At 40.8% G+C, this 27,455-nt stretch overlaps 1 protein-coding gene across 3 annotated transcripts in view; it reads left to right on the top strand.

Annotated features, from left to right (window-relative positions):
- Positions 1 to 27,455, top strand: part of ADGRB3 (adhesion G protein-coupled receptor B3) — a 799,670-nt gene that overhangs the window by 337,476 nt on the left and 434,739 nt on the right. For all 3 annotated transcript variants that reach the window (XM_067702875.1, XM_067702873.1, XM_067702874.1), the window contains 4 exons: positions 4,091 to 4,255; positions 4,733 to 4,897; positions 22,355 to 22,456; positions 22,809 to 22,915. In XM_067702875.1, the coding sequence (XP_067558976.1) occupies positions 4,091 to 4,255; positions 4,733 to 4,897; positions 22,355 to 22,456; positions 22,809 to 22,915 (539 nt within the window). The remainder of the gene's footprint in view (positions 1 to 4,090; positions 4,256 to 4,732; positions 4,898 to 22,354; positions 22,457 to 22,808; positions 22,916 to 27,455) is intronic.

Here is a 27,455-nt window from a genome sequence, read left to right as displayed (position 1 = left end):
CTCATTTAGGTGGGTTTTCACAGCAGCATTAGTTTATGTTGGAACTTTGGATTTATGGTGAACTCTCTTTCGCTGTAATGAAATCGACCAAGAGCCATGGAATGATATTGGAAAAAGTAGAGCGTCATATCCTGGTGCATTTATAACACTTACATGCTAGTTTATGCCTTCTAAATTAGGTAAATATTTTTGCCTGATTCCTTTGTTCCCTTGTAGTTTGTGGCCTGTGGGATTATACCTTCATGAATGCTGTCTCCTTTGTCTAAATTATCCAAATCATAATTACCCCCCAAGTAGGTGTGATCTGTTCTCTGAAAGTCTTCACTGCTGTCTTAAGATGTATTGCTCTTAATTTTTCATTTACTTATTTGTATGTGTAGAGTACTTCTTTTACTGTTATCCTATTTTTGAGGTTGGAATTCAAATTCTTGTATTTCTCGTTAACACCTACCACAGAGTCTGATGACTAAGAGATTCTAAACAGTCATTCGAATGAGTGAATAAATAAATGCATCTCAATTTGAACTTCCAAAGACAAATTCAACCATCTATATTCCATTCTGGTCACCAGACACCTGGACATCGTTTTGGTCCTCTCTCCACTCACGGTCCTTCCCATGTGGCCCTCAATGGCTTCTTATTTTTTTTTCTTGTTTTTGCTTCTTTTTCTTGGTTTTCTTCTTTTTTCCAATGTCTTCTTAATGATCTGTGAAAAATAGGCAAAATCCATAACACAGTTGACCAAAAGTTTGCAAAATCTGATCTCTATCTTCTTCCCAAACTCCTCTGTGTAGTTACTCACCTGGCTCTCTGGATGCTGTTCACAACGCCCTCCATTCAGTCCTGCCCAGGATCTTTGTGTATCTTCAGGGAACATGCCCTTTCCCTAGGGATTTCCTATTATCGTTCAAGCATACTTGAAACCTCACTTTGTCCGAGAAGACTCCCCAGGCTCTGTAAACTCTTATCTCACAGTGTCTTGAAATCATCCTTTGCAGCAACGCTATAGAATTAATTTATTTAGCATGGAATTCATTAGTTAACTCATTCTAGGGGTTCCTTTTCTAAAATATGAGCTCTGTGAGTTACTGGTCATTATTTATTGTATTAATTGCTTGCTGTACCCATCTCCAAGATCAAGGTCTTGGCTTGTTGAGTGGTCAATAAAAAGAGATACCAGACACATAAAGTAAATAGAAGTGCAGAATCAGGTAATAGTTGTTTGGGGGTTAATAAAATCTAACTGCATTCATTTAGAGTCTCTTGGTTGGGACTCATCTTCAAGGTTAGTTTTACCTTGTACAGGCACCTCAGAGATATCGCAGGTTCAGTCCCAGATCACCTCAATAAAGTGAATATCACAGTAAAGTGAGACACCAATTTTCGGTTTCTCAGTACATAGAACAATTCTGTTTACATTAGACTGTAGTCTCTTAAGAGTGCAATAGCATTGTGTCTTTCATACAACGTACAAACCTTAACTTTAAAATATGTTATTGCTAAAGCATGCTAACCATCATCTGAGTCTTCAGCAAGTTGTAATCTTTTTGCTGGTGGAGCGTTTTCTTCCATGCTGGTGGCTGCTTACTGATCAGGGTGGTGGCTGCTGAAGGTTGGGGCAGCTGGGGCAGTTTCTAAAATAAGACCACAGTGACGTTTCCCACATGGATTGATTCTTTCTTTCATGAACAATTTCTCTGTAGCATGCAGTGCCGTTTGATAGCATTTTACCCATAGCAGAACTACTTTCAAAATTGGAGTCAGTCCTCTCAAATGTGTGTGCTGCTTTATCACCTAAGTTTATGTCATATTCTAAATCTTTTGCTGTCATTTCAACAGTCTTCACAGCATCTTCACCAGGAGTGGATTCCATCTCAAGAATCCACTTTCTCTGCTCGTCCATAAGAAGCAACTCCTCATCCATTCAAGTTTTGTCATGAGATTGCAGCAATCCAGTCACATTTTCAGACTCTGCTTGTTCTTTTTTTTTCATGTTCCTTTATTATTTTTTTAATGTTACTTTTTTTAAAAAAATTTATTTATTTAGGCTGTAACGGGTCTTAGTTTTGGCATGCGGGATCTTTAGTTGCGGCATGTGAACTCTTAGTTGTGGCATGCATGCAGGATCTAGTTCCCCAATCAGGGATCAAGCCCCGGCCTCCTGCATTGGGAGCACGGAGTCTTACCCACTGCACTGCCAGGGAAGTCCCGATGTTCCCTTACTTTTATTTTTACTTATTTTTTTAACATTTTATTTTGTACTGGAGTATAGTTGATTAACAATGTTGTGTTAGTTTCAGGTGTACAACAAAGTGATTCAGTTATGCATATATGTGTATCTATTCTTTTTCAAATTATTTTCCCATGCAAGTTGTTACATAATATTAAGAAGAGTTCCCCAAGCTTCACTTCTAATTCTAGTTTTCTTGCTATATCCACCACACCTGCAGTCAATTCCTTCACTGAAGTATTAATCCCAGCAAAGTCATCCATGAGGGCTGGAATCAGTTTCTTCTAAATTTCTGTTAATGTTGCTATTTGGACCTCTTCCCACGAATCATGAATGTTCTTAATGACATCTAGAATGCTGAATCCTTTCCAGAAGGTTTACTATTGACTTTGTCCAGGTCCATCAGAGGAATCACTATCTATGGTGGTTGTAGCCTTACAAAATCTATTCGGTACGCGGGCCTCTCACTGTTGTGGCCTCTCCCATTACGGAGCGCAGGCTCCGGACGCGCAGGCTCAGTGGCCACGGCTCACGGGCCCAGCCGCTCCGCGGCATGTGGGATCTTCCCAGACCAGAGCACGAACCCGCGTCCCCTGCATCGGCAGGCGGACTCTCAACCACTGTGCCACCAGGGAAGCCCCAAAATGTATTTCTTAATAAGACTTGAAAGTCAAAATGACTAGCAGGCATGAAAAACAACATTAATCTCATTGCCCATCTCCATCAGCGCTCTTGGGGGACCAGGTACATTGTTGATGAACAGTTATATTTTGAAAGGAATCTTTTTTTTCTGAGCAGTAGGTCTCAGCAGAGGGCTTAAAATATTGAGTAAACCATGTTGTACACAGATGTGCGTCATGCCTGCTTCTTTGTTGTTCCATTTATAAAGCAGAGGCAAAGGAGATTCAGCATAATGTTAAAGGCCCTTGGATTTTCAGATGATAAATGATCATTGGCTTCAACTTAAAGTCACCAGTTGCATTAACCCCTAAAAGGAGAGTCAGCCTGTCCTTTGAAGCTTTGAAGCCAGGCATTGACTTCTCTCTAGCTATGAAAGTCCTATAGGTGGCGTCCTTTTCCAATAGAAGGCTGTTTTGTCTGCACTGAAAATCTGTTGTTTAGAGTAACCACCTTCATGAATTATCTCATCACTACATTTTCTTCATATTAGCAATAACGCTGTTTCACTTTCTTCATTCGTGTGTTCATTGGAGCAGCGCTTTTAATTTCCTTCAGGAACTTGTCCTTTGCTTTCACAACTTGGCTACCTGTTTGGCACAAGAAACCCAGCTTTTGGGCTATCTCAGCTTTCAACATGCCTTCCTCGCTAAAGCTTAACCATTTCTGGTTTTTGATTTAAAGTGAGAGACGCGTGACTCTTCATTTCCCATGAACGCTTAGAAGCCATTGTACGGTTATTAATTGGCCTCATTTTGTTATTGTTGTGTCAGGGAGGCCTGAGGAGAGGGAAAGAGATGGGAGAACAGCCAATGGGTGGGGCAGTCAGAACACACACAGCATTTCTCTCTTAAGTTCCCTGTCTCGTATGTGTCTGGTTCCCCAAGGCAATGACAGTATTAACATCAAAGGTCACTGATCACAGATCACCGTAACAAATATAATAAGCAAGAAAAAGTTCGAGTTATTGCCAGAATTACCAAAGTGTGACGCAAAAACTCAAAGTGAACAAATGCTGTTGGAAAATGACACCTGTAGGCTTGCTCCAGGCAGGCCACCACAGAACTTCAATTTGTAAAAAATGCATTATCTCTACAGTGCAGTAAAGGCATGAGTGTACTCCGTGTACAGCCTTCTCTCCTAGAAGACCTCCTCACACTGTCTCTGCTTCTGCTTTGGCAGTTGATGGACAGTGGCAGGAGTGGAGCTTCTGGAGCCGATGCTCCGTGACCTGCTCGAATGGGACCCAGCAGAGGAGCCGGCAGTGTACTGCAGCCGCCCACGGGGGCTCCGAATGCAGAGGGCCCTGGGCAGAAAGCAGAGAGTGCTACAACCCCGAGTGCACAGGTGAGGCCTGATGACTGCTTTCGAAGGATGCCTGCCCTTTAGATAATGTGACAGAATCGTGCCAGACGGTCGTGGCATCGTCAGGTAATTATACATTTCTAGTCAATGAAGCCAGTTGTACCAGAGCTCATCCTATGGTATGTTGCATGAATAAAGCAACAAAATTCAACAGATTCTTAAATTAGATGAAATTAATGAGATTAGATGAAATTTTGATTAAATTGATGAAGTCTAGCACGGAGCTCGTGTTCTTTACAAGTAAAGGTCAATGTCCATTTGCAGCTTCTGACAAACTTACAGAAACTTCTGTTTATCACAATGCTCTAAATTTGACCAGCAAGTTAAATATTTGTGTCCATTTTATTCATGGTGGTAGATTAATAAAAATTGAACAGACAGCCACGGGCCTCAGATTTTCGAATCCCTAAAGCAGTGTGCACTGGATGACTGCCACTGACCTTGACGTATTTCTTTCAGCCAATGGTCAGTGGAATCAGTGGGGTCATTGGAGCGGATGCTCCAAGTCCTGTGACGGCGGCTGGGAGAGGCGAATGAGGACCTGCCAGGGTGTGGCGGTGACCGGGCAGCCGTGTGAAGGGACAGGCGAGGAAGTGAGAAGGTGCAGCGAGCAGCGATGTCCTGGTGAGTGAGCTCAGATCGTCCCCAGGGAAACACTTTGGTACCTGAGGAAAAAAAAGGATTGAAAACATTGTCATTGGTTAAAGCCCGTATTTCCTCAATGGCAGTATTGCTAATAATAAGTGGCAATTTACTCCTTTCCATAATGTATGACGTTTTGTCTGTTTATGTGTCATAGACTGTGTCTTCTATACATTTTTAAATTATTTACTGAAAAATGACATTGAAAAGTGTAATAACACCAAAGTAGGCATACTGAACAATAACAAGGCTAGAAATTTTTGAAATTAGGTTGGGGTACTGTTTTTTTTCACTCTCTTTATGAAATATTTGTTTACTGAGAACACAAAACAAGTTGCCTTAGATTATTATTTTTTTTATTTTGCGGTACGCGGGCCTCTCACTGCTGTGGCCTCTCCTGTTGTGGAGCACAGGCTCCGGACGCGCAGGCTCAGCGGCCATGGCTCACGGGCCCAGCCGCTCCGCGGCATGTGGGATATTCCCGGACCAGGGCACGAACCTGTGTCCCCTGCATTGGCAGGCGGGCTCTCAACCACTGCGCCACCAGGGAAGCCCCTGCCTTAGATTATTTTACTAGAAATATAGAGACATCAGTGTGAGGTAGATTGGTCAGGAAGTAAAGATACGAGGTTGAAACTCAGAAACTTGTAAATTCTGCTGTTAATCCATCCTGATGTGTGACCTTGGACACCCCAGTTACTAGCCCTTGCCCCATTCCCACTGTAAAAGGAAATTCCTGTGAGGAGCTCACTTTAAAATAACAGCATCACGCCTTAATTCATAGTGAAAAAATGGAAGTATTGCAACATTGGAGGATTTTACATATGAGCATAGAAAAAAGAGAAGGTCAGAAATTGCCCAGAGTATAAATCATATTATATTATAGGTCATATATTTTAAAAGCTCATTTAGAACAAAGACTCCTTCCTAAGTGTGTGTACATTTCATAAAATACTATTGACACACTCAAGACTCAATAAATAAGTGAAAATTCGGATTCTAGAATGATACCATTGGCAAAATTTTATAAACATGCTGGAAAAGCTAATAGCATGGAATTTAAAAACTTCATAGCTGGGTATAAAGTTCTGAACTTAGAGAATTTGAAGACCCAGTTAGAGCCTTTGTTGCCACTAGTAACTCTTGTGGGCAAGCTCACAGATCCTTGGGCTATCTGGTCCTAGTGGGTGTGGTGACTTCAGCTGTTTGAGATTCCTTTTCAGTTCAGGAAACTATGGATTTCTGTTTCTATGTAACATGACCGCTGGGATTTAGAAAAACCAAGGAATTCTAAGAGCTATCCAGGGATCAAAACTTTTTATTTCTCCATATTTAGAATTCTAAAGACTTTTCATGGTTCAACACTAATAGCAACAGAAACTGGACTCTAAGGGTAACAGTATATCAGTAGTATTTTCTTAGTTCTTAAAAAAGATCTAAAATAAGTTTTGTTAATTCTTAAGGCCATATGAATCCAGAATGATAAGAAGTAACCAGCATGCAGGACTCTGTTTAGAAGGATACCTATACAGATTAGCATCATGAAATTTCTGCTGTGCTGCATAAGAATTAAGAAGCATTAAAAAAAACACATTTCTTTTGCCCAGGGAGAAATTTCACTGGAACAGTAGGCATGACTAAATAAGACCCTTTTAATATCTGAAGTTATCTGAACTAGTCTGAGCGTGCCAAGGTTCTTAACTGGTCCTTTAAAACTTGACTTTTATCTGCATATATAGAGGTAAGATGGTGGCGCTTGCAATCAGCTTTATAAAGATTGCCACCTGCTGTTTGGAAAACATTTTACATATCTATTTACAAAAAAGATATTATACCTTATTTGCTAGGTTTATTCGCTGGCTTTCGTGCTTTCAGGGAGATTGAAAAATTATCATATAAAGCTGTGAACACTTTTTAGATTATATAATATATATATATAATTTTGATATTAACCATAACATTTTCATTTTTCTCTTTTCAAAAATATGATTTGAAATCCCCTCAAGTATGTAAATAACATTTTTGAATTAAAATGAATTATTGAATCAGCTAAACAATTCACAAATTAAGGCTTATACAGGGGTAAAAAAATAAATATATGTACGAAGCTTTTGAAAATATATCCTAATCTTGCACCTTCATACAAATCACATTATCCATTAAAAATTATATGTGACTATTAATTTCAACAATGCTTTCTGCCTCTGTAGAGTATACAAATTTTATCAAATAAGGGAGGTTTTTTACTTTTAATATTTATCCTTTAACTTTTCAATGCACAGCCATGTCATCCCCAGATTATTTTATCAAGAAAGTGGGATTTATAAATAACTCAGTTTTCCACCGTGGACTTGATTTATATATTGGCTTTTCAACTCCGCACAATTGTTTCTCTGTAGTTAATATACATTCCTTTATGATTAGAGCATAGGTTTCCTAATTTCTGCCATTAGATTGCTCCAAATTTACACATTGACAATATAAATTGAGAAAACTTTCAAATTATCTTAACAGTTGCTAAGGCATTTTTTCTCGTTTTGTCAGTGATAAAGCCTGAACAAATGTCTCTTTGGAAACAATGTTTTTTTCTAGTATTATTTTTAGTACTGTTCTCTCTTAATTTTTCTTCCTCTTGCTGGAAGCAAACAAACTATTATTTATTTGTATGCTTCACTTAATTTGAATACAAAACAAATTAATCAGGTTTTCCAAGAGACCCTCAGTTGTCCGGAAGGAGAAATGTAATATATGCACATCTTTGTCTGGATAATTAATAAAAATAATGATTAGTCATCTGGGTTTAATCAAAAGCTGTTATGGCATCTACTAACAATGGAAAATAAAAAATGTTTTCCCATCAAGATTAGGATATTTCTTTCCTGGTAAATAGATAAAATGAAAGTATTAAAAAGGACATCAATGATGCCCTTATCTTCATAAGAAAAGATAATTAGAGAGATTAAAAAATTATATTATTACTTTTTAAAAATGCTGCTAGTTAAAGAATAAAGTAGCTACAAGGGAGATAATTAAGTTGCCCAATTTTTAAATTGGTCAACCTCACCAAATAATGATTTCATTGATCTCAATCTTATTGTACACCAAGGCTTTGAGGGTTAAAATAGTAGAAAGTTAATAGCTCCCCTAATTATGTTATGTTGCTACAATGTGAAAAAATACTATTTATAATCTTTCGTTTGGTTGGTTTTTTCCCCCAATATTCCCCTGGTTAATATCATTCAGAAAGCAGAGTTACTGGTGATTGGCCTACATTAGCCCAGGCTTCCCAGGGCCTCCCTGCTCTGCTCCCAGGGAAGGGCTTGCTCTTTCCAGAGCCCAATTATAGTATGTATGACTTTAGTCATTAGTTGCTAAATTGGAACCTTCCATTCACAGGGAGACATTACACTTAATTTATACATAAAATGTCCTTTCTGGAGTCACCATTGCTTTGTCTGCAAGTGGCAAGTGAAGCCTGCAGGTTAAATGTTCTGAGAAAAACTTTGAAGTAAGGGTGCCATACCATAAATGTGCATGGTGACAGCAACTTAGACCAGAGATGGAGCAATTACTGGGATACTGAACTCTAGATATTCATCCCAAGGGAAGTCAGCAGTGATGCTGTGAGCTCAGACTTGTCTTGCACATTGCGATGCATTTGTGTTGGAATTTGGCCCCCTGTAATGTGCCCGACTATAAGCTCTCAACAGCCCCCCACCCCTCTGGAGTGACTGTCTCTGCAAGATTGCTCCCCAACAGAATTATGTCTTCTTTGAAGATCAAGAGAGCTGTTCATTTCGTTTCTGAGTAATTTTCCTTCAGTAGGAAGAAAGCGTCACCATGCTTGCTTCCTTTGGGCTCCTACCTTCTCTGAGTGCCTCTTGACATCGCCCAAGCTGTGCTTCTCAAACTTTAGTGGACGAATCCCTTTTAAAATTCCATCAAAAAAAAAATACTTAGGAATAAAACTGACCAAGGAGGTGACTTATATGCTGAAAACCATAAAACATTAATAAAGGAAATTGAAGATGATTCAAAGAAATTGAAAGATATCCCATGCTCTTGGATTGGAATAATTAATATTGGTAAAATGGCCATACTACCCAAAGCCATCTACAGATTTAATGCAATCCCTATCAAATTACTCATGACATTTTTCACAGAACTAGAACAAATAATCCTAAAATTCATATGGGACCGTAAAAGACCCACACTTGCCAAAGCAATCCTGAGGAAAAAGAACAAAGCAGGAGGCATAACCCTCCCAGATGTCAGACAATACTACAAAGCTACTATAATCAAAATAGTATGGTATTGGCACAAAAACAGACATATGGATCAATGGAACAGAATAGAGAGTCCAGAAATAAACCTGCACACCTACCGTCAATTAATCTACAACGAAGGAGGCAAGAATACACAATGGAGAAAAGGCAATCTCTTCAGCAAGTGGTCTTAGGAAAGCTGGACAGCTGAATGTAAATCAGTGAAGTTAGAACACACCCTCACACCATACACAAATATAAACGCAAAATGGCTTAAAGACTTAAATATAAGACATGATACCATAAAACTCCTAGAAGACAGCATAGGCAAAACATTCTCTAATATAAGTCATACCAGTGTATTCTTAGGTCTGTCACCCAAGGCAATAGAAATAAAAGCAAAAATAAACAAATGGGACCTAATCAAACTTACAAGCTTTTTCATAGCAAACCATAAACAAAACAAAAAGACACCCTGCAGACTGGGAGAAAATATTTGTAAATGATGAGACCAACAAGGGCTTAATTTCCAAAATATTCAAACAGCTCATACAACTCAATAACAACAGCAAAAAAATACAACCCAATTGAAAAATGGGCAGAAGACCTAAATAAACATTTCTCCAAAGAAGACATACAGATGGTCAATAGGCACATGAAAATATGCTCAACATCGCTAATTATTAGAGAAATGCAAACCAAAATTACCATGAGGTATCACCTCACACCGGTCAGAATGCCCATCATTAAAAAGTCTACAAACAACAAATGCTGGAGAGGGTGTAGAGAAAAGGGAACCCTCTTACACTGCTGGTGGGAATGTAAGTTGATGCAGCCACTATGGAGAACAGTATGGAGGTTCCTCAAAAAACTAAAAATAGAACTACCATATGATCCAGCAACCCCACTCCTGGGCATATTTCCAGACAAATCTATAACTAAAAAAGATACATGCACCTCAAACTTTAGAGTACAAAAGCATTACCCAGAGTGCTTGTTTCATTTTTTATTATTTTTTAATATTTATTTTATTTATTTATTTGGCCGCACCGGCTCTTAGTTGTGGCATGCGGAGTCTAGTTCCCCAACTAGGGATCAAACCCAGGACCCCTGCATTGGGAGCATGGAGCCTTAACCAATGAACCACCAGGGATGCCCACAGAGGGCTTGTTAAGACAGAGATTCAGGATCCAATGTCCTCTGCCGCAAGGTTCTGATTCAGTAGGTCTGGTCCAGGCCTGGAGATCTGCATTTCTAACAAGCTCCCAGATGATGGTGATGATGCTGCAGATTACCTCCTGGGTTGCACCAGCCTCGAGTATAAGTAAGTAAGTAAGTAACTAAATAAATAAATATTAGTGATGAAACTCACAAAGAGTGGAAAACAGTTCTCCACCTCAGCTCCACTGTTGAAAGTTGAGGTATCATCTGAATAAGGCTGCAGAATTTTGTCTTATTCACACTTCTTCACACATAAATAAGGAGGGATTGTTTCTGGAATCAGTTCATAATGAAAATACAGATAATGCATTTCAAGTCTCCCTACCCAACTCTTGTTTCAACCAAAATAAAACAGAAAAATAGGGCAATTAACTAGCCGCTGTAGACAAAGTAGGGTGGTTTAGGCAGAGCTGCTCAATTGTACAGCACTAGTATTCCTGTTTTGTGGGGAGCTGGAGGGGTGTCACTGGGACCTGTCTGATGTGAGGCTCTGCCCCACCGGGACACAGATCTTCTGTAGCAGGAGCGTGCTTTCACTGCTCCGTCCCTCAAGGCTCTGAGCTACTATACACACACACAGGTGGATAATATCCGGGCTGGGTGTCAGGGCGGAGGATGGGGTCTGAGCTCACATCGACTTAAAGTTCTCAGCTCCCAGCTGGAGGAGTGGGGAATTAATTAATCACTATCAATATAAATATTTTGTCTCTGTTAGAGACAAGTTAAAAAGTTAGACTTCTGGCTTCCCTGATGGTGCAGCGGTTGAGAGTCCGCCTGCCGATGCAGGGGACATGGGTTCGTGCCCCGGTCCGGGAGGATCCCACATGCTGCGGAGCGGCTGGGCCCATGAGCCATGGCCGCTGAGCCTGCGCGTCCGGAGCCTGTGCTCCGCAACGGGAGAGGCCACAACAGTGAGAGGCCCGCATACCACAAAAAAAAAAAAAAAAAAAAAAAGAGACTTCTGAATTGTGTGGACCACCATATTTTAGGGTTAAATGTAATCATTCTTGGAAACCCAAATATGTAAGTGTAAAATTTACGTATTTTAAAGAGAAAAAAAAGCATACTGGGCATCCCTGGTGGCGCAGTGGTTAAGAATCCGCCTGCCAATGCAGGGGACACGGGTTCGAGCCCTGGTCCAGGAAGATCCCACATGCCGCGGAGCAACTAAGCCCGTGAGCCATGGCTGCTGAGCCTGCACTCTAGAGTCCGCGAGCCACAACTGCTGAGCCCGCATGCCACAACTACTGAAGCCCGAGCTCCTAGAGCCCGTGGTCTGCAACAAAGAGAAGCCACTGCAGTGAGATGCCCATGTACCACCACAAAGAGTAGCCCCCGCTCAGCACAACTAGAGAAAGCCCGCGCGCAGCAACAAAGACGCAGCGCAGCCAGAAATAAATAAATAAATTTATTTTTAAAAAACCCAGCATACTAGTCTCTATTGAAATATTCACATACAAGTTGGCACCTGCTTTACCTCTTTGATTCCAGACCACAAGACTAATCACTACTAGTACTTTAAAAAAGCTCCTATTTCATTAGAATTGCTATTATTTTTGCTGTCGGATGTTATGTGTATACCCCGTAAGGAGCTATATTATTACCTGTTCAGTTTCAAAAGGTTAAGGCAAGTGTTTCACTGCACATGTTTGGACATGGCAAGTAATGTCACCCCCACACAGTTCATACCAGCCGTTCACCTGAAACCAACCGCTGAGTCCAGTGGTGGCAGTACTGGACTGGCACTAGGGACTGACTGTTCTCCTCTGCAATGCCCTATTGTTTTCTTGCTAAGTCACCTCAGATACATTCTAAAAGGTAGGGAAATAAAGTAGAACTTGAAGGTACCCCACAGGGAGAGAGGCCACCTGGTGTTTAAGCAATCTCCAGGGAAGCTTCCCATCCTCCCGAAAAGTTGGGGTTTCCTGACCTGCGCCTGTCCGAGATTCTACAGCAAATCGATTCAGTGTTAGAGGCAGAATTAAGGGAGAACCGCTGGGCTCTGACATAATCGGTATATATGCCAGAGAGTACTCTAGGCCTGCTATTCAAACCTGTTGCTATGGAAATAATTATTAGCATAATTTGCCTTATCAGATTGCTCATCAGATGAAGCTGGGAGAAAACTGTCACAGCTTCTGCACAGCAAAAACTTAGCAAGCAGTTTGTTGTAATCCTATATTACTCTACCTTGACCCGTTTAGAAATATTTGGCAACACGCCGATCATTCGCAAATGGAAACAGAAAATTTAATCAGCACGTTTTACCTTTTTTATTTCTTCCTTTCAGTCCACATTGTTTTGACAGTAAAAATAAGCATATTTTAAGAACCACTTAATGATTTTTAATGAATAAAATGAACATTAATGCAATTAGTAAACTCCTTTTTGGGTTGAAGGTCTCCCAAGACACTAAACCTGAACGTTAGCCCTTGACATTTCTCATTCCCACTTAGTTTCCTCCCCTCACACATCCTGACACGTGAATGGCCCTCAGATCCTGCCCCTGGCGCTTTGGTTGCTTTCTCTCTCTTTCCAGCTGTCACCTGTGTGAGAACTGCCACCTAACAGACCTTTCCAACTGGGGTATCAAATGAGACCCATATGCCCCCAGGGGAGATTTTCTGTCTGAAGTTCTCCCTCCTTCTTTCCAACCTCTTTCCTAGTGGGGGAGTCCACCTGGGTCAAGTCTTTCCTCCTGGGGCCCTGCTTTCTCCTCCCCCGGACACTGCCTTCCAGTGGAGTCTGGGGAGTGTGGTCAAACCAAGGTTGGCTTGGGCCTCTGTCCTCATACGTTAAATGAGATAATGATACATGCCCAGGGGATTGTTTCAAGGATGCAGTGATAGAATACTTTAGATTAGAGTGATTAAAGTGCAGTGCAGGTCTCCTATGTCCATTACCCATATTATGACATCAACCCTATTATCTAACCTCTTCCACATAGGTTCTTATCTGATGATTCTCCCCTATCCATGGCCTTAGTCTTGTGACTCGCTCATTAAAAAACTTCATGGCTTCTGGTTCCCTGCCCGATTCCGTGCATACTGAGATCCTGGGTACAGGAGTGTCCTCATCAGTGGCTCATTTGTACATACGGCAAATCTTTGTGTGTAAAGCAACCAAGCAGACACAGTCTCTGGTTCCTGGATCGAGAGGCACGTAGTCTGTCCTTTCTCTGTTGCTTGCCCTCCTATTCACCTGGACTCCCCTAGTGTCCTGGGCCCTCATCTTCACCTACTGAAATAGCATCTTGGGAGCCCAAGCCATTAGAAGTTGTCTTCTCACTTAAGCATTCTTTCTTCCACAATTGCATGGGTGCTCTTTCTTTTTTGAACCCTTATAAACTTGCTTTGTGCTTCCCTTATTATATATTGCTATTATATTTTATTATATATATATTTTTATATACCTCTTAGCTAGAATTCCAGCTTATTGCAAATGAGCTATATATTTTCACCTTCCAAATCCCCTACTCTGCATTGACTGTAGCAGGTCCTTAGATATATGCTCTTTTGAATGTATTTATTCCATATCATAAAATCTATAACTGGACTAATGAAATCATCTGTGCAAAAGCATGTGAATACACTTCAAAATGACTATGATAGTAATACATTTTATAATCTTACTTTACTCTTTCAAAATGCTGTTAGATTACTTACTTAGAATTTGAATAGACATTTTTAGCACATCTACTATTTTTATTTTGTAGTTAGAATTTGTGGCACGATCCTTCCTTCTTTAGAAATAAATCATCGAGATGTTGGGGGTAAAAAATTTGTAAGTTTCTGTATAGCAAGTTACTCAGTTTCCCCAAATCTCAGCCCAGCTTATTCTTTTAGGCCAGAGTTCCTCAAGGTGGCCTCGGAGCCATTTTGTCGGCCTAGCATGGGTCCCAGGTTTGCCCAAATAGGGATTCTTTTTTTTTTTTTTTTTTTTTTTGCGGTACTCGGGCCTCTCACTGTTGTGGCCCCTCCTGCTGCGGAGCACAGGCTCCAGACGCACAAGCTCAGCGGTCATGGCTCACGGGCCCAGCCGCTCCACGGCATGTGGGATCTTCCTGGACCGGGGCACGAACCCGTGTCCCCTGCCTCAGCAGGCGGACTCTCAACCACTGCGCCACCAGGGAAGCCCCCAAAGAGGGATTCTTAAGGCCTTAAGGCAGCTCACAAGACAGGAGGCCGTGGCTCATGGCCTTGAGCCTGAAGTAGCCTTGCCCATCACCCTAATGTGCCTCCAAATGTTATCATCTGTTCCATCCGCCGTGACCTGGGGAAGGCTGTGGAGTGCTGTTCTCCTCAGCAGTTCCTAAAATGATGTAAAAAGGCAAGTAAGCACAGCACAAACCTCACGGGTGCTCCAGTGTAAAACTTTGTCTCATGCAAGGATAGTTACTTAAGAGTTATTCCCCACAGTTAAAGTTAGCTATCTTTTAAATTATTATTTAACTTTGCTGACAAGTTGGAAGTAGGGCGACCTTGTCTAAGTTGAAATATGGAATTTAAAAAATACTAATTCAGAATTTTGGGGTGTGTGTTATGTATAACACATTGTCAGACCAAGTGCTCAAACAGGAAACCTGAAATGCACACTGTTCGCTAGGGAATTCAAAGTTTGTGGTTTGCTGACTTCCAGACTTAGAAACAAATTTTTGCAAAATACTTATGTACTTATTTTAGTGCAACAAATGCTTAGAGATGGTGTAACATTCTCTGAAAATGGGCCGAGAGAGCTGTTTGATGGACTGAGGTCCACCACCCCCTCACTGAGGGATCTCTCTCTGCCTTGTTTTGCCCATGTTTACAGGGATGACAATAACTGCATCCACTTTAAAGGTTATGACAATTATTTGAATGAAAATATTTAATGCGCTTAGAAGATTGCCTAGTTCATAGTATGTGTAAATATTGCTGTTGTAACGGTGTAGCAATGATACTGATAACGATCCTTCTCTATAGAAGGAAGGCTATTATGAAACACATCTGATGAACACCCCTCTTTTTCCCTTCAGCCTTATTAGTAGCTGCATGAAGTCTTCACATGTGTAAGCTCCACTGCTGAATTAGAGCTGTACACTGTGTGAGCACAGAGGCTGAATCTGTCTTATTTACCTCTGTCCCCCCCAGCACAGGGGGTTCCCAAAACATAAGAATTAATGAATTGGCAGCAAGTGAAATTTGAAATACGGGGTCATGCATCGTGCATATTTTTTTCTTTTCTTTTTCTGCCTGCACCTCTACAGTTTGGAATCAATTTCTCTTTAATGCTGAAATTCTAGCATAAGTGGTGAAAACTAATTTTCCACATCAAATTAATTTAAGCCCTGTATAATTTTTGCTATTTTTAAGAGACAGAAAATCAGTTTGAATAGACAGATTAACAGCTAATCACTAGGTAATTGCCACCTTGTTTTAAGGGTGCACGTTAACTGCATACTTGTGCCTTCAACTACAGTTGTATCTTACAGATGGGTTTTTATATCTTTGCACTAGTGAGAGCAAACAGTGGGATCTTTCAGCTGATGAACAGAGTCGTGGTTCCATTTTGCTGAGGCATAAAAAAACAAGTGCTTCATATTGCTACACAATAATACGTTTTTATTTTGAGCACAGCAGCATGGCCTGAGCTAATTATACATTTTCTAATTTACAAAGTGCACGCAGGTAGCATTAACAGAAAAAAACCCAAAAACAACATTAACACAAATCTCTATCTCTAGCTTTTGCTTCTCTCCTGCACTTTCGTGCCATACACCAGCCAGCGTTTTGATACCAGGATGCGCTCAGATAGCTCACGCTCAGAACTGTTTTCAGCATCTTCTCTCCCAAGCCATATTCTCCCCGTGTGCTGTCACTCAGGGTAGAGCACATCAGACTCTCTCCCTGGATACCTGAGTTTCATCTTTACTCCCTCTCTCGTCCTCACCTCCTACACCTGCCCTGGGGTTGAGCCCATCCCTCCTCCTAAACACATTTGGAATCCACCCACTTCCTGCAGCCACTTCCTGTGACTCCACAGCCCTTCTTCCCCAGTTACACCCTTTCGATCATCACAGGCCTCCTTGACGTTCTTCTCACTCGCCTGCAACCCACTCTCCAAACTGCCAGGACAGCATTCAAAACATGGCATCTATTTCCCTCACCCTTAAGTTCACACCCCTAGTTTACATCGTCACCCTCACCCCCTCCTCCTCCTGCAGTGACCCACCTCTGTCCAGCCTCAGCTCTCCCAGGGGAGATGTTCCCAATGCCTTGGATGGACCAGGCTCTCCTTGCCCCGGGTCTTGCCATGTGTGGCACAGTTGCCCATCCTTGTTGGTTGACTCCCCCCTTGTCCTTCATATCTCAACTTGGACATCCTTCTGGAAATCCTCTGCTGGTCTGCTCGCCCCTAAAGTACCCCTAGAGCAACTGGGACTCCTCTGATCATAGTGGAAGGCTGACGGCACTGTAATGTCTCTACTTCTGTGGCCCTCGACATCTTGGAGTTGAGAGGCTCTGTCTAGTCCTTTTTTGTGCACTACTTCCCAAGGAGACTGGCACATGATAGGAGCCCAAGTATTTGTAGGATGAATGAGTTCCATTCCTGCCACTGAGAAGACCCCAGGAAGTTTCTCACCCCTGGGGACTTCATAAACCTGAGATAGAAGAAAATAAATTGTCATTTTAATATCTAGACTCTTTTGCTTTGGATATGAGCAGAAATAGACCTATTTTCTGAACTAATTTTTTTTTAAGATTTAATCTTCAAAGATGCCAAATCATCTTTGATGAAATATTTAAAGCAGCTGCAGGATTTGACATTCCTTCTAAAAAGCTGAAAATCCTGAACCGATTTGCAACTTTGAACCTCTGATTCCTCTGTCATCTTCCCTTCTTATCATTTGTGTACTGAGTTTCTATCTACAAGAAGCATGACGAATCCAGAGTTTCATGCATTTAGAGGAGAAAACAAAGTTTGCTGACTTCTCTAGGTTTAAAACAATTACTGTGATTTTTTTTTTTTTTTTTTGGTCTGGTTAAAGTACCTCACATTGATTGTCACCAGGTAAATGGGAACTAATACTTACTTGAGTGGTGTGGTTGGAAAAATAACTGTTGAATCAGCTTCTTCCTTGACCAGTTAGGATGTATGCAGTTCATATCAGGGGCTTCTGAACAGGGTCTCCTGGACGCTTACCAAGTCAGGCACAGCCCTACAAGGTCAACTTTTGTAAATATCCAGTACCATGGAAACCCATTTTGGCTAATTTTTAGGAAACCTATTGTAGCTAACTTCTCTGTCTTACTACTCTTAAATGAAAATGACTACCTACTGCTGGCCTATTTCTCTCTCTCACACACACACACACACACACACACAGAGTCCTCAGTACTTTGCAAAATCATCCTCATTCTCTGTCATCTTAAGCACTGGCATACTGGAAAAATAGATCTTCTGAACGTATTTGGTAGTTTTTGGTTAAAAGTACATGTGTGTCTATAGTTCCCACTATCATTTACCAGGACCTATAAGTGCTATGTGCCGTTAAGAACGAAACAAAACAGGAAAAGCCCCGTCTTCATGGCGCTCACATTCTAGCAGGAGGCTAATAATACTACTACTAATAAATAAGGGAGGACACCGAGTAGCAGTGGACGGTGAGGGGCGTCTTGGAGAACAGCCGGGCGGAGGAAGGGATGGGGTGAGAAGGCGGGATTCCAGAAGAGCTTGAGGGCAGCAGACAGGAGCCACGAGGAGGTTTAGGGAGGGAAGGGGGAGGCGTGTCCTGGGCAGAAAGAACAGGTGCACAGGCTGTGGGGTGAGGGTCCTCCTGGAGTTGGAGAAGCCCCCGGGAGGCAGTGAGAGTGGACGGGGGGGGGGAGCTGAGGAAGGAGCCAGACTGAGGCGCCTTGTAGCTGACGCTCCTTTCATGGCTCAGCGTTGTACTTACATGGAAAGAAGAACCCTCCCCCACGTGGTATACCTTTAAATAACAGTGGAGCGATCACCCGTATCCTGCCGTGATTTTGAACCTCATCAGTTCCAGGTGTGGGCCCGGTAAACAGCTCACCCTGTTGGCTCACCCGTGCCATCTAGTGGTGAACGGTTGCAATTACCAGGTTTTCTGACCCTAAGGTCGGCGGGGGCAGGGTGCTCTTGTGGGAATAACAATACGTGTCCAAGGTGGGGGGGGTGATGAATTTGGAGACTGGGATCGCCATGTATACACTAATATGTATAAAATGGATAACTAATAAGAACCTGCTGTATAAAAAAATAAATAAAATAAAATTCAAAACAAAAGAAAAGAATTCCAAAACCCCCCACAAAAACAGATGAATGGATAACGAAAAAAACCCAGAACAATACGTGTAGAAAGCTTTCTGAAAACATACATGGAAATGAAGACCTCCGGGTGCAAATTTCTCCTTCATTGGCTTATGTCAAGCCTGAATCAGAAAAAAAAAAAAAAAAACCCGATAGCTATAGCAACAAGTTTTACAAAATGTACTTCAACATCAATGGAACTGAAGAAATTGTTTGAAAACAGAAAAAAAGTACAAGTGAAGTGAAAGATTACAAAGGAAAAGTTAATGAGGGAAACCATGAGCAGAAGTTGGATATAGATAAACAAAAAGAATACTCAAGTGTCATAGTAACATCAAGTTAATTAATTAATTAATTCTATAGAATTATATCAGATTAATTAATTTTATAGAATTCAACTATGGAATAAACTATGCATGATGCATTTTGTGAGTTTTAACATGTATTATAAGTTTCCTTTTCATATTCTGTGATAGTTTTGGTTGACATTTACAGAAACACAATTATCATCTGTTCTATTGTTGTCCAGTGGGGTAGCTTTTAAAATTTCAACTTACATTAATTCAAATAGATATCTTTAAAACTCAGTTCTCAGTCTTGCTTGCCACATTTCAAGTGCTCGATTGCCACATTGACTAGACGCCACCGTATTGGACAGTGAAATTCCCACTTCCGTCACGGCAGAAAGTTCTACTGGATGGGCTAGTCTATTATATTGTTTCCTCAGTAGAACTGATGTACTCCACAAGCATGTTCTGAACACCTACTATGTGCTAGACAGCTTAGCAGTTCCTTACAGCAGATTAAAGAGAAATAAAGTAAAACATAATTGGTCTCCTAAAGGGCAAAATTTAGGAATTGAGGAGGTTCACACTGTAACCAGATGTTTTCCATCCATTGTGAGAAGAGATATAATACTTGTATATTCAATGACTGAGGTACCGAGGGAGGTCCCCCAGAGAATACACCAGTTAAGATGTGTTTTAATGATATACAGGAATATTACTAACAACAAGCAAACGAACAGAAAAACAAGGAGGGGAGAGAGTATTTTAAGTAGAGGATATAGCTTTTGCAAAGTTAGGGAAGTGTAAATTGGTATGGGGTATCTGGAGGATGACAGTTAGTTTTGTGTGGCTGGTCCATGGGACAATAAATGTGAATCATAATTGGAGAGCGAGGTTAAGGCTTGCTGGAAGGACCATTTCATCACAGCGAGCACAGGCCTCTTTATCCTGTCAGATAACTGGAGAACCATGGAAAATTTTATGCAGCAAGTTATGGGATTACTCTTCATTTTGGAGATTACTTTTTTGATGTGGCATAAAAGAAGGAAGTTGCTGGAGAATTGTAGCACTTTACACCCTGCCTTTTAATATAAATTAAAATTTTATATATTTGGAATCCGAAAAAATATATCAATTCACCACTCTGTGCCTGCCTGTTTTCCCTTTTGATAAATGGGGCTAATAGTGTCTGACTTATAAAGTTGTTGGGGAAAATTAAATGAGCCCATTCATGTAAGACTGCTAATAAGGGCTCAATGCTATTACTGTTATTAAAGGTTTGAAATTATCTAAGGAAAGCATTTAACATAAGGAAAATGTAAGGGGTGGATGATTCTGCAAAGGATGCAGGGAATGAGATAGGGAGAAAGAATGGTCCAAGTGCTTGGTGGAGGCCTGAGAGAGAAGAGATTTCTAAGACCCTAAAGAAAGGATTTCCAAGGAGGAGGGGGAAGTCAATATAAAAAGTACTGCAGGGGGCTTCCCTGGTGGCGCAGTGGTTGGGAGTCCGCCTGCTGATGCAGGGGACGTGGGTTCGTGCCCCGGTCCGGGAGGATCCCACATGCCGCGGAGCAGCTGGGCCCGTTAGCCATGGTCACTGAGCCTGCGTGTCCAGAGTCTGTGCTCCGCAACGGGGGAGGCCACAACAGTGAGAGGCCGGTGCACCGCAAAAAAAAAAAAAAAAAAAAGTACTGCTGGGAAGGTTTAGTGAGTGATGACCGAGGTGAGCGTGTTGGGTTTGGCCAGTAGGAGATCACTGGTGGGTGAGGAGGGGATATTTATGAAGACGGGCCTGGTGAACGTAGCGAAGAGAGTGCGCAGGAGTCAGGGTTCTAGAATCCAGTTCTGCTGATACCTCCACCAGCTCCATTGCCTTAGACAAGCCTCTTCTTTGGGGGCCCTGGTGCCCCCATTGGTAAAGAAGAAGGAAGTGGATTAGGTGATCTTCAGTGCCACTCTCAGTTCTGAATGCCCACGAGTTTCAACCACTCATCTTATTTCAGGTAATCATAAAGTGAATATTATTTCAAGATGGCAATGTTTCAAGCTGCATTCTTCACCTGCTAACAACTGTAATGGGTCCTAATGAGGTCATACATTCTGAAGTAGAATTAGTTTCAGTAGAATTAGACTAGCATGGGTTAAATAGTATGTTGTCCCCAAAGGAAGAAATTGCTCCCTGGACATCACACTCCTGTATATATTAGATACTTGTTATTTTGTAGGTCCTTGTTTACTTACTAAAGGTATTTCTATAGCCATATAGTCATTCATGTATTCACTCAACTTTGAACAACTTCTGTGTGCCAGACACACCTTTAAGTGCAAGATACAGAGATGAGAGGACCCAACTTATCCCGGGCAAGTTGTGAGGACAAATATCAGAACATATAAATGGCAGTTCTGTGTGAAAGCACAACAGAAGTTCTGTCTGGAGAAAGGACTAATGTGTTCCTTCAGGTTTGATGCAACATAGACAGACTTTTTTTTTTTTTTTTTTTTTTTTTTTTTTTTTTTTTTTTTGCGGTACGCGGGCCTCTCACTGCTGTGGCCTCTCCCGTTGCGGAGCACAGGCCCCGGACGCGCAGGCTCAGCGGCCATGGCTCACGGGCCCAGCCGCTCCGCGGCATGTGGGATCTTCCCAGACCAGAGCACGAACCCGTGTCCCCTGCATCGGCAGGCGGACTCTCCACCACTGCACCACCAGGGAAGCCCAGACAGACCTTCTTCTTTCATGAATTCTTTGGCTTTCCATGAACATATTTCTGGTGTGCATCTATTATTCTTGCAATTCCCTTTAACTTTCTCACCTCAGTAATCAAATGGAGCTTTTGAAAAGCATACGGCTAAAAGGTAAAATCTGTTAATTTTTATATAATGTAGTATGATTGGCATCATACTTATATGAAGAAATGAAAAGTTACGTATTTTTGCCCTTTATTTACTCGTATCACCTACAGTTAACAATTCTGATATGGCTTTCAGTTTATTAGAAATCACTTTATTGTATGACATCCCCAAACTTTATGAATATAGGTGAATACTGGAAAGATTTTTATGTATATGCTTGAATATAATGTTCAATTTATAGGCAAATCCAAATGACCTTTTTAAAAAGCCTGCACGGTAAGCACTTTCCAAAGAAAGTACATTTCTGTGAGGATTTTGTAGATAATGAAATGAAAGCTAGTGGTGTCTTATTTCTGAAGACATCTCTGACATTTCAGTAAACAGTACACTTTTAAGAAATGAAAACTCTCTGCAGTCACTGAGGTGCGTTTCAGGATTGCTTATTGCCAACATTTAAAAAATAAACACCACCGGCATTCAAGTCCCTCTGTTCTGAATTGCAGCACCTTATGAAATATGCCCAGAGGATTACCTGATGTCGACGGTGTGGAAAAGGACTCCAGCAGGAGACTTGGCCTTCAATCAGTGCCCACTGAATGCCACAGGTAATGTAGGATGACCCTCCAAAGTTGACCACCCACCAAGAGCAGCATGCTGTGTTCCTCACCATGCTTTGTCCTATATCCAAAATCAATCTGTCCAATAAGCAGTTAATGAAACAATTTTAGTAAAGGGCTTCCTAAGTGGAGACAACGAAGAGACCTGGAAAATCTTGATGATGCAGTGGTTTCTCCGTGTGACTAATATGCATTGTAAAAAATGATCAAAGTAACCATGTCACATGCATGTTTGTTAAAAGCGAGAAAATGTACAAACCCAGGTTTTCAGCCCGCCTCCCAGTTCTGTGTCTCCTCCCAGGCTCCCTGTCGTAAAGCTCTCTGTTTTTGTGACTTGCAGGCACCGCTAGCAGACGCTGCTCGCTCAGTCTTCACGGAGTGGCCTTCTGGGAACAGCCGAGCTTTGCAAGATGCATATCAAATGAGTACAGACACTTGCAGCATTCAGTAGGTGCAAAAGCCAGCTTTAGTACTTGCTCTGTTTATTTTTTGCTAATGATCGCTGTGTGAGAATTTAATCTGCTGCTATACAATCAAATCAGTAAAATCTCTGAAAAAAAAATGCCTGAAGGAAAACAGGCTGTGCCAGAAAGCTAATTTGTATAAGTCGGCGCTAAAGAGTTTTGTTCCTAGGGTTTGGGGTTTGTGGATCCTGCTTGGATCCTGCTATTTAAATGAATGGATTCCTTGTCCAATGAGGGAAAGGCGTGAAGAAAATCTGCTACGCAGGCTTATCTATAAGAGTTAAACTATGTATTATGATTGGCACAAATCTGTGTTACATAGCACATAAGACATATCGAAATACCGTACATTTTAAAATTAAATTCTTTAGAACTTTAGTAGGTGGGAAATGATAAAGCTGTGTCATGTAGGTATCAAATTTCTCACTGCATTTTGACATTAAGACACCAAAAAAAAAAAAAAAAAAAAAAGACAGGGGTTATCGTATCAGAGAAAATTAGCTGCTTGCAAAACATTATATGGGACACATTTCCCCAAATAGCCCCTCTTCTCCCACATATCATTGAATTATTCACGGAGTATGCTGTATGAATATTTCGAGCACAGTTAAGTGTCACTTGGTGTTTTACGAGTGCAAGTCATTGTCATTTTCGGAGACTGTTGTCATTCATCCTGGCAGTCGAGAGAGCTTCCTGCGTGAACAAACATCGCGGGGTTCAGAACAAAATACAAGCCGGAGCCGCTGGAGAGCCCAACGTTGGCAGGGATGCTGTTCAGTTAAGAGCCTTGAAGTTTTGTTGTGCTTATGTTTTCTTTCCATCTTCTTACAGTTGCTCACAAATAAGCCTGATTCTTAAAAAAAAGTCCTAAGGAACATTTTTGCTTGTGGATGGAGAAGTAGCTTGTACAATAAGAACGCTTCTTAGTGAAGTAAACGTATTTGATTATCAGAAAAACAAAAAGCACGTTTTAAAAACATCTGAAAACCAAATGCTGTCTAATATGCTTACTTACCAAATCCGTAATTAAACTGATGATTATTTGGCTACACAGACCCTTATTTCTATTATTGTGTGTATGTACATTCATATATATACATACATGTTATTCTATATATATACATAAATACTGATTACACACAAATACATATGTTTCGTAATATATATTTTTGTGCATATCAGTATTTGGTGATATTTGGCTTCATTGAGCCTTATTTCTTTCAAAATTGAAATATTTCAGAATTAAATATATATATATATATATATATATATATATATATATATATAAAACCAAGACTTTCTTATGAATTTAATTTTTAATGAATTTTATTTTCCCCTAATTTTAGACATTCGACTCTGTTTACTTAATCTTAATAATATCCATATTTAGTTCTTGTTTATTCATGGTAATTTATATGAGAATAATTGCATGGATTAAGTAAACCATAGGTCAATTTTTACAAATTTGTTAAGAATGAATAATATCAGCTGTTGGCAGAAAATGTTTCCTTCCTAAATTCAGTGTTTTGCACAGTAGTATTTAAATGAGTCTGCATTCTGTGAATGCAGGTCATCTGATAATGGAGAGAAACAGAAACACTCAGTGAAACAGGAGAGATGGTCTCGGACTGTGAGTCGCATAGAAATCACGCAGTCAGTGATTGGACAGCCGATGTGTCCGTGCCCGTGCTGACTTGCAGACAGAAATCAAGTGTGTGATTTTGTAGAATAAGGAGCAGCCTCAGGGCATTCAGCTTCCACAGAGGACCAAGCACTCAGCTGGGCACTGTCACAAATTAACTTCAGTCCCCACCACAACCTGCAAGTGGGCATCCCTGCCCCAGGTTGAAGCTCTGCTGGGGAGCAGTCCAGTTACCTGAGGCAAGGGTGAAATTTGCATCCCAGGTACAACTGTTCAAAAACTTAACCTCCTTTCTGGAGGCCTTACTCCCTGCTGAGCCTTTGATTTGAAATCCTCTGCCCTAGATTCTGGCGCCGGGGGCACCTTCTTCTGGTTGTGTGTCCTTCGGAAAAATCATGTGATCTCACTCAAGTCTTGGCTTGCTATTTGCAACTGAAATCGGTAGCCTCATCTTAGCACCTCTGGAGGTTTGGAGAAAAAGTAGATGAGATACTGTATGTGAGATGTTTGCAAAGCAAAGGGCTTTGTAACTCTGAGGTATTAATATCTACAGGTAAAGAAAATGGGTTGTGTTAAAAATTATCTCCATAAGAGTAAAATTTTAGAACTCAACAAGTTATTAACTTGAACGCTTCATGTGGAAAAATACAGATAGATATAGATGAATGGATAGATAGGTAGGTAGGCAGGTGGATAATTGAGTGGATGGATGGATGGATGGATGGATAGGATTGATGTCACATGTATTATTTTTTTAATCACGTGAGGTTTTTTAAAATAAATTTGTTTATTTATTTATTTATTTTGGCTGTGTTGGGTCTTCGTTGTTGGGTCTTCATTGCTGCACGCGGGCTTTTCTCTAGTGGCGGTGAGTGGGGGCTACTCTTCATTGAGGTGTGTGGGCTTCTCCTTGCGGTGGCTTCTCTTGTTGTGGAGCACAGGCTTTAGGGCCTGCGGGCTTCATTAGTTGTGGCACGTGGGCTCAGCAGTTGTGGCTCATGGGCTCTAGAGCACAGGCGCAGTAGTTGTGGAGCACGGGCTTAGTTGCTCCGCGGCATGTGGGATCTTCCCGACCAGGGATCGAACCCATGTTTCCTGCATTGGCAGGCGATTCTTAACCACTGTGCCACCAGGGAAGTCCTAGATGTCACATGTATTTTTGCTGATGAATTCTGTTTATATACACATATAGAAATATATACATACTTATACATCCACACATACATGTCTCTAGTACTTGCCTAGGGACCATGATCTTCTCTTTTACAAGTTCAGGGAAGTATAGGACCAATGTATGCCTTAAAGAATGGTCACCTAGTATATTGAGCTCATCATGTATACTCTGAAAAGTCACTTGGAAGTGGAAATAAAATCCCCTTCCTTGCATGCTTGTACTCTTGTGGCTTCACATACTTTGCCTGAGTAGCAAAACTAGGTAGTGCTTACGATGTAGAATAGTCCTGTCTCCCACAAATTCTTAAATTACCTTGGAGACTCTGCCTCTTCTCTAGTAGAGTTTGTCATTTCACAATTTAATATTCTATTTTCCTTGGGGGATTCCATTTCTTGCCACTCTATATTCATAAAACTCATTAAATGTTAATTGTCACCTACTGCAGATAATTATTTAAAATAAGTAGATCTGTGTTTTCCACATAGATTACAATATATGTACATACCCACATAGATTACAATATTTTATATGCCCATTTTATAAAATATATGAAGACTAAGTTTGAAATGACATTTTATCATCAACAAACATTAGTTGAGTGTGTCTTATGAACTCTCATAAACCAATTGAGATAGACAGAAAGGTGTCATTAATGAGTTTACTATATAAAATCACTAATCTGTCATATTGAACACTTATTGAATTCCTTGAGGACAGAAACCATTTCTTTTAATCTTCATTTCTCTAGTGCCCAACACAATGCTAAGCATATTCTAGATATTCCATAGATGCTTGTGTAAAGAATGACTCTGCCACTTTTCTTATCAGGAGGGGGATGCTGGCAGGTGGAGAGTTCTAAGAAGGTGATGTACCAGATTTAATGTTCGTGAATTTTAACCACATGAAATTAATAAGTATTATCCCTCATGTGCAATTTTCCTAACCCAAAAATATCTAGAAATGTGGAGTGATTTATGACATTACTTCATGAACTTACTTGGCCACTGCAGAAGAATTTCAGTAAGCTAAAATTCATGAAGTCTCTCGGAAACTTTGTAAGATACAAAATTAAACACTATGATCCAACTGCTGTTTATTAAAAAAAAAAATCACAAACAAATGCACACAGTTTAAAAAAAATGAGGCTAGAGGAATAAAGTGCTTAATTCCTCTGGGATTCTTGGAGATTTCATGTGTTTTTTCCATATGTTAATATTTCATTTCATATTCTGGGATATTTTTTGAATTTTGTACCAAGCAAGGTAGAAATAATTTCGGAACCTATTGAGAAATAGGCACAGAGTTCAGGCACATTAAGAATAGTGTCTCTTTTACTTATAAAAATATTTGGAGAAAATGGGTGAATATTGTGGACCAAGGGGGTCAGTCCCACCCCTCCCCAAATTAAACAAACAGACAGCCTTGTCTCTGGTACACCTGGAAAATCATGGTACCTCTCTCTCTCTCTCTTCCCCCCAACCCTGTCCTCTCTCTCACTCATTCTCTCCCTCTCTCTCTCTCTCTCTTTTTTATTCACATACAAATACATGCCTACACACACACACCCGAAGTGACAGGTGACATAGAACTAGAAGAATGGTTGCCCTCTGCAGGTAGACAGTTCTAGACCAAGGTCACAGATATTCCCCTAGCAGAAGTCCCTCCACATGGAAATGTGAAGAATTGGTATAAATGTGTCCTTTGAGG

The sequence above is a fragment of the Pseudorca crassidens genome, chromosome 13 (assembly GCF_039906515.1).
Source record: "Pseudorca crassidens isolate mPseCra1 chromosome 13, mPseCra1.hap1, whole genome shotgun sequence".
Classification (NCBI taxonomy): Eukaryota; Metazoa; Chordata; class Mammalia; order Artiodactyla; family Delphinidae; genus Pseudorca; species Pseudorca crassidens.
This window is presented reverse-complemented; position numbering and strand designations above follow the sequence as displayed.